Source organism: Nannobrachium achirus, assembly GCF_963921795.1.
Source record: "Nannobrachium achirus genome assembly, chromosome: 14".
Taxonomy (NCBI): domain Eukaryota; kingdom Metazoa; phylum Chordata; class Actinopteri; order Myctophiformes; family Myctophidae; genus Nannobrachium; species Nannobrachium achirus.
Genome location: NC_137821.1, coordinates 20,410,201 through 20,430,365, shown reverse-complemented (window position 1 = coordinate 20,430,365; position 20,165 = coordinate 20,410,201). Strand labels below are relative to the sequence as shown.

At 44.0% G+C, this 20,165-nt stretch overlaps 1 protein-coding gene across 1 annotated transcript in view; it reads right to left on the bottom strand.

Annotated features, from left to right (window-relative positions):
• LOC308297885 (type II inositol 3,4-bisphosphate 4-phosphatase-like) overlaps positions 1–20,165 on the bottom strand; it is a gene marked incomplete at both ends in the record, with an annotated part of 34,035 nt that overhangs the window by 5,500 nt on the left and 8,370 nt on the right. The window contains 12 exons of the mRNA XM_080741450.1: positions 148–271; positions 1,592–1,773; positions 2,721–2,865; positions 3,271–3,495; positions 4,580–4,745; positions 5,820–5,928; positions 7,752–7,865; positions 8,000–8,130; positions 8,468–8,615; positions 10,845–10,914; positions 12,764–12,860; positions 19,275–19,354. Coding sequence (XP_080597576.1) covers positions 148–271; positions 1,592–1,773; positions 2,721–2,865; positions 3,271–3,495; positions 4,580–4,745; positions 5,820–5,928; positions 7,752–7,865; positions 8,000–8,130; positions 8,468–8,615; positions 10,845–10,914; positions 12,764–12,860; positions 19,275–19,354 — 1,591 coding nt within the window. The remainder of the gene's footprint in view (positions 1–147; positions 272–1,591; positions 1,774–2,720; positions 2,866–3,270; positions 3,496–4,579; positions 4,746–5,819; positions 5,929–7,751; positions 7,866–7,999; positions 8,131–8,467; positions 8,616–10,844; positions 10,915–12,763; positions 12,861–19,274; positions 19,355–20,165) is intronic.

The window sequence follows — 20,165 nt, the reverse complement described above, 5'->3', positions numbered from 1 at the left end:
TGCATACATATGTCACACATCTGTTGTAAATAATACGTTTGTTGCACTTTGTGTTTCTGCATATTTATGACAAGTCTGTCACAAAAATGACATTTAACATGTATTTGACCATATGTGCTAAGTGTGTGTGTGTGTGTGTGTACATACCATATGTACTAAGTAGTCCTTCAAACTGCACTACGAGTCCCACTGTGTGAAGTTGTTGTAGAAACACGCAGTCTTCTAGTCCTCCATACAACTTTAATAGAAATCCACACACTACTGCTGACAACTAGAGAGACAGAGACAGACAGACAGACAGACAGACAGACAGTGAGTCTATTTTCTGTTCATTTTATTTCTCTTTGTACGTCTTATGGAAAGCAGTGCATGTATGAGATGCGCTATATGAACAAAAACCCACAATGACATGACAGCGTCGGGTAGATTCAAAACAATGGCCTCCAAATAACTATTGTGTCTGTGCATTGCCGGGCAAAGGGTAGGCCGATATATAGGCAGAAACTCACAGTGCTCAAGTCATATCTGACGCCACAGCTGACGTCATAGCTGACATAGAGACTGGCCTCGGCTCGAACTAGCATTCTGGAGTTAATCTAACACCTGCTTTCTCAGTCCAGTAAAAATGCACTTTCAGCAATCTAATCTACTAAAAATAAAAGCATGAACCATAGATAATAAAATATGTTGGATATATTAGATACTGTATGTGAGTGAATATGGTGCTGTAAAGCCTAGGAACCCACTAAATATGTATATATAAATTATTTTTTAAATATATTTTGGGGGCTTTTTCGGCCTTTATTGAAAGTATTCAGTATACAAACAGGAAATGGGGATAGAGACTGGGAGTGACACGCAGCAAAGTTCATCAGGATCTGGACACTGCAATAAACCTAGGTGTATGGACCGCTAGGCCAGCCGTCCGGGCCAATAATCTGTTTGTCCTTGAACAGATGGATTTGCCGGTTTCATGCACCAAAGTGAGCAGATATTCAAGCTTGTAGCGTATTGTGAGCTTGTAGATCAGCTACTTTCAGCATAAAGCCCCTGACACACCGCATGTGTGCATTATCAAACAAACACACCCATTGTTTACAACGGCTGCAGCCACCCCGGAGGGATCAATTGGACGCATCAAAACCTGTTGACGTGTCTCTGAGATCTTGGTTCTATTTTGAGGCGTCGATGCATGGCTCAGCTCTGAAATGAATTGGAGCGACACAGAACGTCAGTGACGCTTTCAGTGTGTCACAGACATAAGGGGCTGTGTGTGTGTGTGTGCGCTCGTGTAATCATTTGTATATGTGTACAAACACACACACACACACACACACACACACACACACACACACACACACACACACACACACACACACACACACACACACACACACACACACACACACACACACACACACACACACACACACACACACACACACACACACACTCTAGGGTAAAATAGTAGCTCTGGTCCATAGCGTTAAAAGGAGTTCTCCTTAACGCTATGTCTCTGAGTGTTCCCAATAAGGAAGGTAGGCTTTCAACCTCTTAGAACCATCTTTGTAGATAAAATGGTATATCTCACAGCCTGGCTGAAGACAGCATCTCGTCTCTGTCTTAGCTGCGGGGTTCCCTGGGACACGGTGGCCTCCAGTGCTTCCTGGAGGAGGACAAAGTTCATGGCGGCCCTGGCCTTCAACACCGCCTCCCTCACGCACTCCCTCAGAGTCACCACCAAGGGGAGCAGCTGCTCCTGCCAGGAGGAGGCTGTGGGGAGAGGGAGAGGGATACCGGTCAGTCACTGTAGGGCGGAAACCAAACTTGTGGTGCTGTTCCATTACACACTGGTGGGAAAAGTACTCACATTTGTTACTTAACACTTGGTCTGCCATAGTTTTGCCATAACTGTTTTTAGCATCCCAAGTGTTAAGTAAAAGTATCAATGCTGTAAAGTAGAAATACTCTGATAAAAGTTAAAGCCGGAATTCAAAATTGACCTGAGTAAAAGTACAAAGGTACTGGCATCAAAATGTACTTAAAGCACCAAAAGTAAAAGTATACTTATTGTGCAGAATGTCCCGTTTCACAAGGTTTCAAATGTATAAATGTTGTTCTCAGACCTTTTAATTTCAAGGCCCCCAGTTTGATATGCATCAGGCCAAGCACCCACATTTGATAATACCTTCTATCTCTGTGACTAACAATATAAACTCAGACAGTGTACGAATTACAGATCCATAACTCCTCAAGGATCCCTGTGGATCCCTGGACCCCAGTTAGACATTCTAAACTTCAGAATGTCTAACTGGTGTCCAGTGATCAATGAAATATGCAATGAAGAATCTAATCATGAAGAATCTAATCTAGTATAGAGGAGTCTATCATGCTAGCGAGGATTCGCTCTGAGCCATCAGCAGTCTGCAGTGTTTTCATGTCACATTTTGGTATCACCTCACGTGGAACCTCAATGGAGGTGACACAAAAACTAAACAAAACAAAAAACTCAAAAGCAGTTAGAGTCCTTATGAGCTGGCGAGAGAGAGAGAGAGAGAGAGAAAGACAGACAGAGAGAGACACAGAAAGATGGAGAAAGATAGCGAGACACACATACACACACACACACGAAGATGGATGGAGAGTGGGAGGGAGAGTGTAAAGGGGAATGTGGAAAGGAAATGAGATACCAGACAAAGGGATGAGAAACATAATCACACCGGTGTCGGGAGAATTTGTGTCCCCCGGAGATTCCGGTTGCTCTAGTGATGTTACTTCCTGTGGGCGGGGCTCTCGCTCTCGTAGCCGGTCGGCCATGTCAATAATGCAGTTCAGACTCTTGGCGACGTTAGCCCATACCCTGTCCTACACACACACATGAAGAAGAAAGAAAATAACATATATTCAGTAGAGCATCTTGATGGGCATAAATTAAGTTCATCTCGCAAAAAACAAGTATTGATGTATTATGTATTGATGTATTACCATGTGCAGTCCTTGCTTATTATAAATTACTCTGGATTAAGAGTGTCTGCTAAATTGTAAATTGTTTATGTCATTTTTGGCCAGATGCATATTTGCATGCATGTATGCATACTGCACACACACACTCACACACACACACACACACACACACACACACACACACACACGCAACGCACACACACACGCAACGCACACACACACACACACACACACACACACACACACACACGCAACGCACACACACACGCAACGCACACACACACACACACACACACACACACTTGCCCACTCTTCTTCGTCATACGCCACATCGTGACAAGAGGCCTCCTGTTGCCAAGGAGATGATGGTGCGTCTTGATTGGCTGTCGAGTGGCCCCGAAGCGTTCCGTTCCCCGTGGCGACAGGGGCGTGGCCGTTGTTGCGGTGGCAGTGGGCGGGGCAGAGGCTGTGTAGGGAAGCCAGGGCACTCTGTACCAGCTCGTCTTTGAGCGCGTGCACAAACTCCTCTGTCTGTTTGTGGATGAGAAGTCACAAATGTTTGTATTCATTGTTATTAGATCATTGATTAAACTGAATTAAATTGATTTTCATTTCCGGTTGTGGTGAAACATTCCCCACCAGGCCAAGGAAGAAATACCACCCTCCATCCAGTTTGCAAATCGACCTCATGGTGGCGATATATTAGGCAGATTCACGTTTTGGTCTTTAATTCTTGAACTGTAGATCATACAATCAACATCCCTTGATAGAAAGATTTTCATCTTTTAATTATTATCATTACAAACTGATAAAAGAACCCTTGTTGTAAAAAAAAGTTGTCCTTTAAAACGTAATAATAAGTAAACATTATAAGCCACTTAAACTCCTCCCCCCCTTTTGAGCGGTGCTCCTGGAAGGAGCCAAGCTCCAACCTCTGGTTTGTTCAATCCCCCAAAAATCTCCCAATAAATGTCCGAGCTCTGCAGCGTGGCCTGCATCTGGCCTACATCTTGGCACAAATGGTTCAAAGTTTGTTGTACGCCCAGGGTCCCATTGGCTCTGCGATTGGCCAGTGGGACACTCAATGAAATGGAATTAACTCATGAATAGCACCAATCACTTAACACTAGGGGCCCTATTATGATCCAGGTCTTATGCCTTAACTTTGTTGCCTTTTTTTACTATTTTGTTTTTGTTTTTTAAATATTTCAAATAGCTGATCTGCAAGTTCACAACGTGCAGATGTAGATCAGCATTTGAAGTATTTAAAAATGTTTTTCAAAATAGTGAAAAAAAGGTAAAGAAGTTAAGGCATAAGACCTGGATCATAATAGGGCCCCAAGTGTTTTATTTCCATCTACCGGTACACCAAATCTCTTTGTCAAGAATAGCCAAATCTCCTATTTTCTCTGCATTACAGAGACAATACAATTCTCTGTTACAATTACATTTTATGGAGCATGATGATCGTTCAGACAGCCATGCAAGTTAAATCAGTCCATGGCTCAATCACCCTCCAATCAAATACGCCCACAATAACAATGGTTCAACATTCTTATGTATATGCGTCAACTACCATGACGCTCCATTTGTGTACTAGTTATGAGTTCATCACCTTGTGTGTCAGTCCGTCTACAGTGTCCTGCAGGAGGTCTGGGTTGAGCTCCACGCAGACCCCCAGCAGCTCCTCAGACAAGCCGAACACCAGAGGCTGCAGCTGGGCCACGCTGGCCAGCAGCTCCCTGGCCCTGGACACCTCCTCTGGAGAGTAGGACACAGCACTGCACCATGCAATAAACACACATATATAGTGGTGTTAAGTAACTAAGTACATTTACTCAAGTACTGTAGTTAAGTACAATTTTGAGGTTGTTTCTTTTTTTTTTACTTTACTGGAATACGTCCAATTTTCAAGGATCTTACTTCTATCCCACTACTTCTCTCCACTATAATTATTTGAAAAATGTACTTTACTAAACTTTACTAGTTACTATACAAACTATTACTATTACAAAACCACTTCAGACCTAAATGCATAACTTTGGCAGATCTGCTATTTTCAAAAGAGTTGTATAAAGGGTTCCTTCTGCATACCAAGTACTGGTGCCTGATGAGTACTTGGTGATCTTGCTCATCTTACAAATAAGATGAGCATGCCAATGTTTAATAACCCACTCTTTCATTTGCTCGATCTCTGTCTCTGAAGACTGATACATTTCAGAAAATATTTTGTATACATTGTTAGTCATTTAGGCTAATTGATTTAAGTTGGTCAATGTATTTATAGCTTTATATGTTTCCATTGGAAATACTGGCTGTCTTTAACTAATTTGCTGCTATGGCCGAAAATCCCGAAAAAATCCCGTTGTACCGCCCTGCCATGCCCGTAGAACCCGGAAATTTCCCGTTTTTGAAAAAAAAAAAAAGAAGAAAAAAATCAAAAATATGTTTTTTCAAAATAAACTTTTTACCCTAAAAAATGTAGTAGGCATGATAGCAATCGCGAAATTGCATGTTTAACCCCCATAGCAACCCCATCTTTCAAACATGGCAGCCATCTTTGTTTACATTTTAGGAAAACATAATGGCTGCTATCTCATGAATGCCTGAACGGATTTCCATTCGGATTTTTTTGTTTGAAAGCTGTGAGCAATGTGGACACACGTGGTGCATTATCTAGGCATGGGTGTGCATGATCTGTGCACTATGAATTACATAGAAGTCTATGGGAGTACGAAGGTATTGTTAAATGGCAGCAAATTAGTTGACAGTGTGTGGACCTTAGACGTCACACTACCACCCTGGCTGCCACTTTCACACAGACATCAGTTCAGCTCTATGATGGCCTCCACTACCTGTTGCAGTGCTGTGTGTGTTTGTTGACGAGCCTCTGCAGACCTCCATGTTTAAACGCCTGGCTGTGGTAAGCAGGAGCTCCCACTGTTATGACGTCATACCACACCCCTGGACGCATAGATGGACGGAGAGAAGATAGGGAGAGTTAAAAGTTATGACATCGTATCAGACACCTGGACGCTACAGGTATAGTTCAGCAGGAGTGGGGCTGACAGTGCAATGTGTGACCGAGTCTGGGTGAGAGGGACAAACACACAAACTGCCAGCGAGGGCAGATGGTGAACTGAAAAGTCGACAGGACTTCCTAGTGAGAAATTGCCTTCTCACTAGGAGGAGGGTGAGTCACTTTTTCCAGTCGAACCAGTTCAATATTTGTGCATCCGATGGTGTAAGAATCTTAAACCATGCCAATACCATCCATACGCCTCCAGTATGCAGACTAGGGATCATGGGACGATACGATATTGTGACAAAAGAAATCGCGATTTACATTTCCATTATCCTGTGGTGGGGCATTTTCAAAAAAATAAGCTCACAACGTGTCGCAAGGTTGGCTATTTTTTGGCAAAACTTTGATAGAGTGTGAAAAAAAGACTATCAAGTACGTATATTATAAGTACCTTTTACCAATTTTAGAGGGTTTAAGTGGTACCGGATATGCAGCTCGGCAAATAAAAGGTGAATTGATCCCAGTGCATGACGGAGGACGATATCACGATAAATTAAATCTCCACGATACGATTATCATGAGTGTTTTATATCACGATAAACAATAATATCGCATATCGTCCCATCCCTAATGCAGACATGTTCCATTACTGGAGTCCAGTCCAGCTGTTGCCCTTGCTGAAAACCGGTGGTGATGTTGGTAAAATAATGAATGACCCTCCGAACCAAACAGCCAAGTCCTGACAAAAATGGCCATCATTTTAATAACCTCAGTTCCAACACTTCACCTTGCAAATCACTCCACGTACAGTATGCTATGCACCAGCTGTGGTGATGCCCACTCTCATTAACAGCTGACCTGCCCCCAGAACCCTGCTGAGCCACGCTGTTTGTTAATTAACACCAAGTCGCACACCCATAAACATCCCCACACAGGGGTGTCGCACCAAATTCTGGGCCCTGGGTACAAGGATTCACTCACATTTTAACTATTGAAAAATAGCAGATGTACAAGCTCACAGCACGGCACCGAGTGCCGCGCTGCGAGCTTGTAGATCTGCTATTTTATTTTAAATCGTGAACATTTATGCAAGTCTTTGAATATTTCAAATCCTTCTAAGGTTTCTATGTCAGTGGTGCTCAAAATGTCATGTGAAGGACCCCAAAATGATATGTATTTGTCCACGGACCCCCATCTCAAAATATTTAGTTCCAGGGAATCTATTTAGTTCCCAGGATCAAAATTTGAGTTACAAAAAAATACATATCCCCACACATCATAGCGAGCTGCTCTCTATCCGTCTCTCTCTCTCTCTCTCGCTCTCCCTCCCTGAAGAATCTTTCTTCAGTGTCATTCACCAGGACTCTCCCACACAATGGACCCGCAAACCAAAGTCTCAAACCTTCATCAAGACAAATATACTTCACCTTATGCGAATTCACAACAGCCGAATTGCCTACCCCTATGTCCCCACATTTCTTCATCCCTAGATTTCCCCACTTTCACTCCTTCTTCAAATCCCTTCTTCCCTCATCCCAATCCACACAATAACCTTTCTTATGTATAAACAACTTCAATACCGACGCTGTCGGCCAGAAACCTTGTATCTCCATTTTTCAGAAATTAATGCTACATTGGATCCATTGGTACAGGTAATTGTTTCCACTTCCTGAAAGTAACAGTTTTGGACATACATGGTTTCCAACTGACACACGGCGATATTTTGTATCAAGTAAAAGACACAAATCAAGCTTTATTGTACCTGAGCTGTGTGTGCTGTCACACACCTGCATCCTCTGTGAGTGCAGGTTGGTGGGGATGAACTGAAGATTACCGCCCGTCTTCAAACTGCTGGACTTAAAACAACCACTGGACACTGAGGAGAGGGGTTTTAGAAGTCAAACAAACCGAACTTTAGAGGCACTTCTTTGACAAAGTATTTACCAGTGGTTAGCAGACAGACAGACAGAACAGAAGATGAACAATTGTCACCAACATGTTGCACCTCACCACTGTAACTGTTGAGCTCTGTAAGCGTTTGCTGATAACAGCCAATCAGGTAGCTGCAGTGGCAGATGACTTCACGCCTTAGCCCCTCCCAGTGGGGTGAGAGGTTACCGAGCTCAATCACATCCTGAACCCTGAGAAAGAGAGAGAGAGAGAGACCTGAGCTGCAGCTGCACTTGGTCTGTTCTTGTTTCCTTCTACACCGAATCTCTTTGCCAGAAATGGCAGATCCACAAGCCCACGACGCGTCACATTGCAACGCGTTGTGAGCTTGTAGATCGGCTATTTCTGCCAACAGTTCCATCCAGAATAGTTAGGTTTCAAGTGGTTAAATCGTTCGATTAGCTGTTGCACCAATAATTCAATCTGTATTCAATTAAAAAGTATTGAATTAATCTTGTGTTGCAAAGTCTCTGTTAAGTTTTCAGGGTTGCGACAGCGGTTCACTTCTAACCGGGGTACATCCAGTACCTCTTCATGTCTTGTTGGATGAGTAGAGCCAGTAGTTGTTTAGGGAGACTGAAGGACAGAGGGGTTTCTGACATCTGTTCTCGGACGAGCATCCATCTGTGGTCTTCAGTCTGGAACCTGTACACCTTACACACAGAGCTACGCAATACTGCACTTGCACACACACACACACACACACACACACACACACACACACACACACACACACACACACACACACACACACACACACACACACACACACACACACACACACACACACACACACACACACACACACACACACACACACACACACAAATGCACGCAAACACATAAACAAACAGTAAGACAAGAAATACAGGTTAATACATAAAGTGATCATGACAATCAACACAACTAAAACCTTTTCTCACTAGCACTGAAAGCTGTAAATCTACTGGCAATGTTCCATATTGTTGGAATGTGGAAATGGGAGCCCGGGGGCGATAGTTTCACATCCTGCAAATGACTCACTTTTATTTCCTTGTAGAGACAAGACCTCAGTGCAATGTAAATTGGTTGATAATACTTTATATTATTTTGGTACATCTCTCACACCAACATTGTTCTTAAGAAGCAGTTTATAGATTAACTATTTAGACATTGGCCAGTTGTCGTAACAACTAAATGTAAATAGTGATCTTTATAATTTTCACCAATAAAATCAAAGCTATTTCATAAGAACAATGTTGTTGTAATTAAGACATTGGCTAAAAAAAGGTGATATACATTGACCGCCAGCTCAGATAACATGAGGAAAAAATATGATATACATCTAGTTTCACGTATTTTAAGGCCTGAACACACCTGCTGTCTTGTCCTGACTAACTGTCAGTAGGTCAGGAGATCAGGGGAGGATTATGAAAGTTCAACATCTCATTACGTGGCTACGCATGTGGTTAGGGTTATGGTTAGAGATAGGGTTATTAATGGGCAGAGTCGGACGAACATGTATTGAATTCAGTAAAACGTCACTTGAAGACCGCAGACCTCTCTCTCTCTGCCTCTCTGTTGTGGTAGGTGCTGAGAAACGTGCTCCCTTGTGAGATCAAATTAACGATTCCTACTTTATACTGTATATCTTATTCCATAGCCTAATTTTAACTCATTTTGCGCCCGCGACTTTCGGTCGCAATGATGTCCAGAGTGCCTCACGCAGGCTCCATCCACTTGCACTCTCTTATTTTGAAGGCCAGAAGTGCACAGCGTGGATCACTTCCGGTCTGACGTCATCGGGTCGTGCGCCGGAATCGATCGTTGTTTACGTGGTGCCATGCTGGATTGCATTGGAGCTTTTATATATGTGTTATATAAGCGAGCATCTGCCTCCATCTTCGCTTCTAAAGTGTAGTTTTGAGATAATGGACATTTAAGATGAGATCCCCCGTCCACCTCAATGTTATGGGATGACTATTTTGTGCTGGTGGAGCCGTGATGATGACAAATCAGCGACGATTTTCGCCTCCGGAGCTTCCGCCATATACTCGGTATTTATACTCGCCATTACAGTAATATATTACTTTTCGCGCGACATCGCGCATTCGGCACTATAAGTACTCGAGTACTTTTCGCGCGACATCGCGCGTTTGGCTTTTAATGAGTTAATAAGGTTAGGTAAAACATTAAATAAATATCCTGGGCCTTCATTTATTGGTTTAAATAAAAGCCTGTGCTGTGATGAATGTGAAACAATCTATTCCTTGACTCAGTAAAACCTACACTAAAGCACCCAATTCAGAGAGAGGGAAGTTTTACCCTGAGGGATCATTCTAAAGATTTTCAATGCGAATCACACTCTCTTCGTCTTTGGTGAAATGAGTCTGGTTATAAACTGTATTCCACTATTACCACATGGATCGAACTTTTCAGCTTGACATACAATACCATTTTGAATCAAATGTGTATTATCACAAGAAGAATTTAAGTGAAAGCTGATAATAAAGTAGTATTGTAACGTGAAAGTGGTGTTATGTGACTCCTGTGTTGTGTGCATACACAGTGCAGCATTCTGCTGACTTGGGGGGTTGTCTCAACTTGTCTGTGGAGTGCCTGCAGAGTGCAGACTGCAATAAAGGGCTCAGAGGGCACGCGCGCCTGTGTGTGTGTTAGAGTTCTAAAAATTCTGCTTGAACCTGACCTTACGCGACCCAACATTTTCGGGCCGGGTGGGGCCTAAAATGTATGCTAATTAGTCAGACCGGGCCGAGTTAGGGCCGGGCCTTAATTTTCAGGCCCTTTGAGAACTCTAGTGTGTGTGTGTGTGTGTGTGTGTGTGTGTGTGTGTGTGTGTGTGTGTGTGTGTGTGTGTGTGTGTGTGTGTGTGTGTGTGTGTGTGTGTGTGTGTGCAGTCTCTCACAGGCGCTCATCATTGGACTGTTCTCCTTGTCGGGGACAGAGCCATGTAATGAATCACACACCATGGTATCCTAGAGAGACAGAGACAGAAAAGAAGAAGATGGGAGTTAAGAAAGTTTTCTCTTTCTCCCTCCTTCCCTCCCCAAAAACATCTTCTCTCTCTTGTTTACTCTCCCTCCCTTCTTCACTCCCTGATGCTGAATTCAAAGCAGCAGCAGCGAGCATATCTCTGCAGTGTGGAATTCCACTAAGTGTTCGAGGTATGACTGACACTCTCTTAACTAAGTGACCCGTGCTCCAGCGAGAGCTCAAGTGGTGCGAGTATGCAGCAGCTGTGTCTGGCTGGGGAGCTCTAAGGCTGCATTCACACTAAAGAGTGATATACCCTTTCCTTGTCCAAGGGGAATGAGGGGGGGTAGAGTGGAATCCAATTCATTCCCTATGAAAGTCACATGGTTTCATGCCTCTAGCAAGCCTCTTGAGGTAGGGCGTCATCGCTTTAAGCCAAGAGGCTTGGAGGAGGCATGAAACCATGTGACTTCCATAGGGAATTAATTGGATTCCACTCTCCCCCTCATTCCCCTAGGAAAAGGAGAGGGCAGGTGACTTTACTGTGTGTAGGAAGCCAAAGACAGGGAGGAGAGGTACACGGTACAGGCACCTGATGCTCACCTCTGGCAGTTTATAAACTAGAAATAAGACCATGTTGTCACTCAAAGACTCAATCTCTAATTATTAGAGATTGAGTCTTTGTTTAAAACTAGAACTTATAGATATGGAATTATTAGAGTCTAATAATTCCATATCTATAAGTTCTAGTTTTAAACTGTATCAATATTAATTATCAATATTTGGTACTTCCATACAATAGTCCATTTTCTGTCCCTCAATGTTCATTTATGCTCATTTCACTGTGGTATTGAGACTAGCCATGAGTGTCACCTCCCCGGCCACAGTGGAGCCTCCGGAGTGGAGGTCACACAGACAGAGTTGAGTTGAGTGCGCTCTGTGTTGAGTATATTTTCACCAACTTTCTTACCGTTCTAACCAGTGGTGCACTGGTGATTCAATGTTTGGGGGTCGCAAACGTCGCTCAACACCTACTATACAGGTCTATTGATATGCATTGCATATAGGCTTGTTTCTTTGTTAAAACAGTTGGCGAGGTGTGAACTTGGGGTGGTGCGAGACCCCGGCTCACAAAATATATGGGTTGTTGGGGGCGCACGACCCAAGACTACGGCATCACTGGTTCTAACTGATAATGACCACAAACAGATGAAGATCCAACTTGCAATTTCTCGGTGGCTTTTGTTTGCGTTTCAACTCGCTAAAGAAAACATCCATGGTGTTCAGCAGTGCAGTGTGCACTTACCGGTACGTTGAGAATGACAGCACATAAGTTGAGAATGACAGCCCTTAAGCTGAAAATGGCATTGTTTCAATCGTCTGTTAACGTTAAGCGTGGCTCATTCAATATGCGAGAACAGGCAATATGGTTTTCAGAAGGTAATGCAGGCAGTGATCAACCCATGTGCACAATGCATTATGAAACTCATTTTAAACCTGAAGGTTAAAGACTTTAATATGAAGAAGGGGAAAAAAGAAACTTGTCGGGTCCTCACGGGTCAATCCACTTCAGATTCCCGGAAACCAAGACCTGTGGCAATTGCGCTACCCTCTACTTTAGAGGTCAGTGTGCTTCTGGTTGGCTGCAGTGTCAAAGTTGAGCTATTCACAACTTTGCCACTACACCTCCTGCCAGGGTGGGGAAAGCGGTAGTTGCTCCTCGCCATAGACTATGCACTGAACCTCGCCTCTTTCTCAGAACCTGGAAGTGGAACACTGCTGCTGTGTGAATTCAGTGTAACCCCTCCCTCTCTCTCCCCACTTTCAAATGATTTGTTTGTTTTTAACCACCTGGGGTCCAGGAGTGGGGTTGGTGTCTTCTCTCTCTCCCTCCATATGCAGTCTGGCCACCTTCACCTCCCCGACCTCATTCACTCCATCCATGGTCCTGTGTGTGTGGGGGGGGGGAGAGAGAGAGAGAGAGAGAGAGAGAGAGAGAGAGAGAGAGAGAGAGAGAGAGAGAGAGAGAGAGAGAGAGAGAGAGAGAGAGAGAGAGAGAGAGAGAGAGAGAGAGAAATGTCAACTATGTCAAAAACCAATGTGCCTGTCAACCAAACAATCAGTAAAACACTCAGTCAGATAGCTAGTCAAAGATTACCGGTTTGTCAAAGTCACAGAGTTATGGCTACAGCAAACTCCAACCGACCTTGAGGGTGGGTCAATAAGAACAAAATGAAAAAAGTACCTTTTTCCAATAGTTCTTGTGCCTTCAAGATGTTCTGTCAGAACTAGCCCAAGCAAGTTCTGACAGGACATTGTTTTTGACTGGAGAGATGTTCAAGGTGGGCGTGAATTATTTTTTGTTTCGTTTCTGCGTTTTTTCCCAAGGCTCAATTTTGCCTGCGATGAAAGCAGCGATAGTTTAGAAGAGAGGTTGGCTGAGTGAGGAGGTTTGGAGGTAGTTCCATGAGGAACTTGTCAGTCAGTTTGACAGACCAGCCTGTCTGCCCTACAGACAGAATGCATAGTTCAGCAGATATGAGCAGTCTGGATGGCAATTATCTATGAGTACAATGACCGGGTGTAGCTCTATGTATGATTATGATTATTATTATTTTGTTAACATTTCTTTATTAATACAACACCTGGTTTGAGTGTTTTGAGCAGCTACTATGCTGTTTGGGATAAGAACTAGATAATGTTTACAGTCTTGTGCTTACAGACGATCAGAGATCTCTGCCTATCAATCAGTACTGTTTATATGCAGAAACAGAGGAGAAAACACCTGCGAACAAACTACTCCCAATGCCCATACTACCATACAACTACCGTTCCAATACGAAGGACCACTCTCAAGTCTTTGCATTGGTTCTGCAGTGAAGTTATTCTTTTTTTAAATCTTCAAATAAGCTAATTTCCAACCAGTTTCAGCAACAAAGGCTGTTTGATTCTCTCCAGTTTCTAGGTGAGCAAAGGCAAGACTTGCAAGCCAGTTGCAAGTCATTTCAATTCAAATTCCTTATTGCTTTGGTCTTCATGCTCTACTCTGAATGTTTCTGTAACCAGTCACTATAGTAACATGACTGGACACGCTTTAAGAGGCCTGCAGCACACTACAGCACACAGGGTCAAAGCAGAACATGAAAACTTTGGGTGGCATGTCAATGTGTAAAATAAAATAGAAAAAAACAAACAAAACCATCAATGTTTAGTCAGTCTTACCTGTCAGTCATGTTGTACAGTATTGATGTGCCTCATGACTTTTCACTACAAAAGTGAATCTCTCTCTCTCTCTCTCAACATCAGTGTGTAATAGTAGTGCTTGCTTCTGTCACACCGGTGTGAGATGAGTCACACTTGGCGTTATCATGCATCTCTTCTACAGTCCAGCTATGTCTCTCTCTCTCTCCCCCTTCTACTCTTCATCTATGTCTCTCTCTCTCTTCCTTCTACTCTTCATCTAGGTCTCTCTATCCCTCCATCTATCTGCCTGTTATCTGGAGATACAGTGAGTGGTGTCAAAACAGGAAGAGATCTGGAAGTCTCTGCTGTGGGCGGAGGCGGAGCCAAACACCTTGCGTCTCACTTCCTTATCTGGTATCACAACATCAACAACAGCCAATCACAGGAGAGTAAAACCAGAGCTGGGACTTCTCTTGGAGATGGGCCAGTTAACGTTCACCGTCTCTGAATCTAAGGTGTTATTTTTACATGATATCAACTAGAAGAAATTATAGTGTAAGTTTACCTGAGATATAACGTTGATGAAAGTGTTATTTTTTACCTGCGATATAATCTATCTATAAATGCGAGAAGTCTCTGCGTGTGTGTGTGTTTGTAATCCGCGTATCTCGAGAACCGTTCGTCCCACCGGCTTCAGATTCGGCACGCGCGTTCCCCGCCGCGGCACGGAGTGCAGTGCCGGGCCTCGACCCGACCCGACGCGCGGTTTTCCCAAACCGGCGCGAAACGTTCGGAATCTCCTTATGCGGAAATCGGCGCAAAATCGGCGCAAGCGCTGACTCATTGTGACATCACTGCAGTGCCGGGCGCAAGCGCTGAGTCATTGTGACATCACTGCAGGCAGATACAGGGGCCTAGCCTCGACCCGACAGACTGAGATCTCCATATATGGGCATATGGGCAGATACAGAGATCTCCATATATGGGCAATACAGGGGCCTTGCCTCGACCCGACAGATATCTCCGTATATGGGCATAAAAGGGACACAGACAGATATATCTCCGTATATGGGCATAAAAGGGACACAGACAGATATATGGGCATAAAAGGGACACAGACTGAGATCTCCATGATAGATATCTCCGTATATGGGCATAAAAGGGACACAGACTGAGATCTCCATGATAGATATCTCCGTATATGGGCATAAAAGGGACACAGACTGATACAGAGAATGGGCATATGGGCAGATACAGATATCTCCATATATGGGCATATGGGCATAAAAGATGGACACAGATAGAGTATATGGGCATAAAAGGGACACAGACAGATACAGAGATCTCCACATAATGGGGTTTGCATCCGTATATGGGCATAAAAGGGACACAGACAGATATATGGGCATAAAAGGGACACAGACTGAGATCTCCATGACAGATATCTCCGTATATGGGCATAAAAGGGACACAGACTGATACAGAGAATGGGCATATGGGCAGATACAGAGATCTCCATATATGGGCATATGGGCATAAAATGGACGCAGATATATGGGCATAAAAGGGACACAGACTGAGATCTCCATATATGGGCATATGGGCAGATACAGAGATCTCCATATATGGGCATATGGGCATAAAGGATGGACACAGATAGAGTATATGGGCATAAAAGGGACACAGACAGATACAGAGATCTCCATATAATGGGGTTTGCATTAAAGGGTGGGGCATTCATTCCCTATTTACATCGTTCCCGAGTTGGCCAGGTCGCAAACTCCATATATGGGCATAAATGGGCACAGGCAAACAGATGGTCAAACCAGGTCCTACAGAGATCTCCATATATGGGCAGAAAATGGACGTAGACAGACATATCTCTCCATATATGGGCATAAATGGACACACGCAAACAGATGGTCAAAACGGATCCTATGACAACAGGTATAATGGGGTTTGCATTAAAGGGCAGGGCATTCATTCCCTATTTACATTGTTCCCGAGTTGGCCAGGTCGCCGACTAGACGCTCGGCCGCCCGACATCACTGCAGGCAGATACAGGGGCCTAGCCTCGACCCGACAGACTGAGATCTCCATATATGGGCATATGGGCAGATACAGAGATCTCCATATATGGGCAATACAGGGGCCTTGCCTCGACCCGACAGATATCTCCGTATATGGGCATAAAAGGGACACAGACAGATATATCTCCGTATATGGGCATAAAAGGGACACAGACAGATATATGGGCATAAAAGGGACACAGACTGAGATCTCCATGATAGATATCTCCGTATATGGGCATAAAAGGGACACAGACTGAGATCTCCATGATAGATATCTCCGTATATGGGCATAAAAGGGACACAGACTGATACAGAGAATGGGCATATGGGCAGATACAGATATCTCCATATATGGGCATATGGGCATAAAAGATGGACACAGATAGAGTATATGGGCATAAAAGGGACACAGACAGATACAGAGATCTCCACATAATGGGGTTTGCATCCGTATATGGGCATAAAAGGGACACAGACAGATATATGGGCATAAAAGGGACACAGACTGAGATCTCCATGACAGATATCTCCGTATATGGGCATAAAAGGGACACAGACTGATACAGAGAATGGGCATATGGGCAGATACAGAGATCTCCATATATGGGCATATGGGCATAAAATGGACGCAGATATATGGGCATAAAAGGGACACAGACTGAGATCTCCATATATGGGCATATGGGCAGATACAGAGATCTCCATATATGGGCATATGGGCATAAAGGATGGACACAGATAGAGTATATGGGCATAAAAGGGACACAGACAGATACAGAGATCTCCATATAATGGGGTTTGCATTAAAGGGTGGGGCATTCATTCCCTATTTACATCGTTCCCGAGTTGGCCAGGTCGCAAACTCCATATGGGACACAGACTGAGATCTCCATGATAGATATCTCCGTATATGGGCATAAAAGGGACACAGACTGAGATCTCCATGATAGATATCTCCGTATATGGGCATAAAAGGGACACAGACTGATACAGAGAATGGGCATATGGGCAGATACAGATATCTCCATATATGGGCATATGGGCATAAAAGATGGACACAGATAGAGTATATGGGCATAAAAGGGACACAGACAGATACAGAGATCTCCACATAATGGGGTTTGCATCCGTATATGGGCATAAAAGGGACACAGACAGATATATGGGCATAAAAGGGACACAGACTGAGATCTCCATGACAGATATCTCCGTATATGGGCATAAAAGGGACACAGACTGATACAGAGAATGGGCATATGGGCAGATACAGAGATCTCCATATATGGGCATATGGGCATAAAATGGACGCAGATATATGGGCATAAAAGGGACACAGACTGAGATCTCCATATATGGGCATATGGGCAGATACAGAGATCTCCATATATGGGCATATGGGCATAAAGGATGGACACAGATAGAGTATATGGGCATAAAAGGGACACAGACAGATACAGAGATCTCCATATAATGGGGTTTGCATTAAAGGGTGGGGCATTCATTCCCTATTTACATCGTTCCCGAGTTGGCCAGGTCGCAAACTCCATATATGGGCATAAATGGGCACAGGCAAACAGATGGTCAAACCAGGTCCTACAGAGATCTCCATATATGGGCAGAAAATGGACGTAGACAGACATATCTCTCCATATATGGGCATAAATGGACACACGCAAACAGATGGTCAAAACGGATCCTATGACAACAGGTATAATGGGGTTTGCATTAAAGGGCAGGGCATTCATTCCCTATTTACATTGTTCCCGAGTTGGCCAGGTCGCCGACTAGACGCTCGGCCGCCCGACATCACTGCAGGCAGATACAGGGGCCTAGCCTCGACCCGACAGACTGAGATCTCCATATATGGGCATATGGGCAGATACAGAGATCTCCATATATGGGCAATACAGGGGCCTTGCCTCGACCCGACAGATATCTCCGTATATGGGCATAAAAGGGACACAGACAGATATATCTCCGTATATGGGCATAAAAGGGACACAGACAGATATATGGGCATAAAAGGGACACAGACTGAGATCTCCATGATAGATATCTCCGTATATGGGCATAAAAGGGACACAGACTGAGATCTCCATGATAGATATCTCCGTATATGGGCATAAAAGGGACACAGACTGATACAGAGAATGGGCATATGGGCAGATACAGATATCTCCATATATGGGCATATGGGCATAAAAGATGGACACAGATAGAGTATATGGGCATAAAAGGGACACAGACAGATACAGAGATCTCCACATAATGGGGTTTGCATCCGTATATGGGCATAAAAGGGACACAGACAGATATATGGGCATAAAAGGGACACAGACTGAGATCTCCATGACAGATATCTCCGTATATGGGCATAAAAGGGACACAGACTGATACAGAGAATGGGCATATGGGCAGATACAGAGATCTCCATATATGGGCATATGGGCATAAAATGGACGCAGATATATGGGCATAAAAGGGACACAGACTGAGATCTCCATATATGGGCATATGGGCAGATACAGAGATCTCCATATATGGGCATATGGGCATAAAGGATGGACACAGATAGAGTATATGGGCATAAAAGGGACACAGACAGATACAGAGATCTCCATATAATGGGGTTTGCATTAAAGGGTGGGGCATTCATTCCCTATTTACATCGTTCCCGAGTTGGCCAGGTCGCAAACTCCATATATGGGCATAAATGGGCACAGGCAAACAGATGGTCAAACCAGGTCCTACAGAGATCTCCATATATGGGCAGAAAATGGACGTAGACAGACATATCTCTCCATATATGGGCATAAATGGACACACGCAAACAGATGGTCAAAACGGATCCTATGACAACAGGTATAATGGGGTTTGCATTAAAGGGCAGGGCATTCATTCCCTATTTACATTGTTCCCGAGTTGGCCAGGTCGCCGACTAGACGCTCGGCCGCCCGAAGGGCGGCCGAGCTTCTAGTGTTTTAAATTCAACCTAAATCCCTGTGTGTGTGTGTGTGTGTGTGTGTGTGTGTGTGTGTGTGTGTGTGTGTGTGTGCGTGCGTGCGTGCGTGCGTGCGTGCGTGCGTGCGTGCGTGCGTGCGTTTTACCTGAGGCTCAGAGCGATGTGAGGCTTGTTGGATCTGAACACATCTCTCATGGAGAAAGATGTGAAACCCCGAAAACTCCTCTGAGGAGAGAGAGAGAGAGAGAGAGAGAGAGAGAGAGAGAGAGAGAGAGAGAGAGAGAGAGAGAGAGAGAGGGAGGAGGAGGTGGTAGATGACAGACATTCAAATAAAACAACCCTTTCAAAATCACACCAGTGCGAAGTGAGCGGTGCACTCGTATTTGGACAAATTTGCGCCATTGCTATGACGAAATGGATGTGGGGGTAGGCGCGGTAACTACTTGCTTTACTCCCGTATGATTTTCAACACTTCGTATGTGTGACTGTATGACGGAAGCATTAGAAAATAGTGCGAGACAACAGTCTGGCTCGAGAGACTGTTGAGACGTCACAATGATCATCACAATGATCATCACAATGATGATCATCACAATGATCATTGAAGCAGGAAGTACGCAAATATTTCACTGAATTAAACCGTACAGCCTGAGAGAGTGAGAGAGAGTGTGTGTGTGTGTGTTTGTACACAACCAGGTCAACCAGGTCATCGTCATGTTGAAAAAAATCTCTACAGCTACAGTATTAGAATCACTCTGTTGCTATGACGATAATCAGAAAGCTCAGGGGATTACCTTGACATGCACACACACACACACACACACACACACACACGACAGATTGCACATAAATAACAAATGCAACCGTCAATACAATCACAACCAAAGTCAAGAACAGTTATGTTCTATTCTTTCAAAGTAAGAAAGAAAGAAAGAAAGACAGACAATGATGTTGTGGACATTGAGACATTGTGATGTTAACAAGGGAGGTTGCAGCATTTCCTAACTTGCAAATAAGGTGCGCACACACACACACA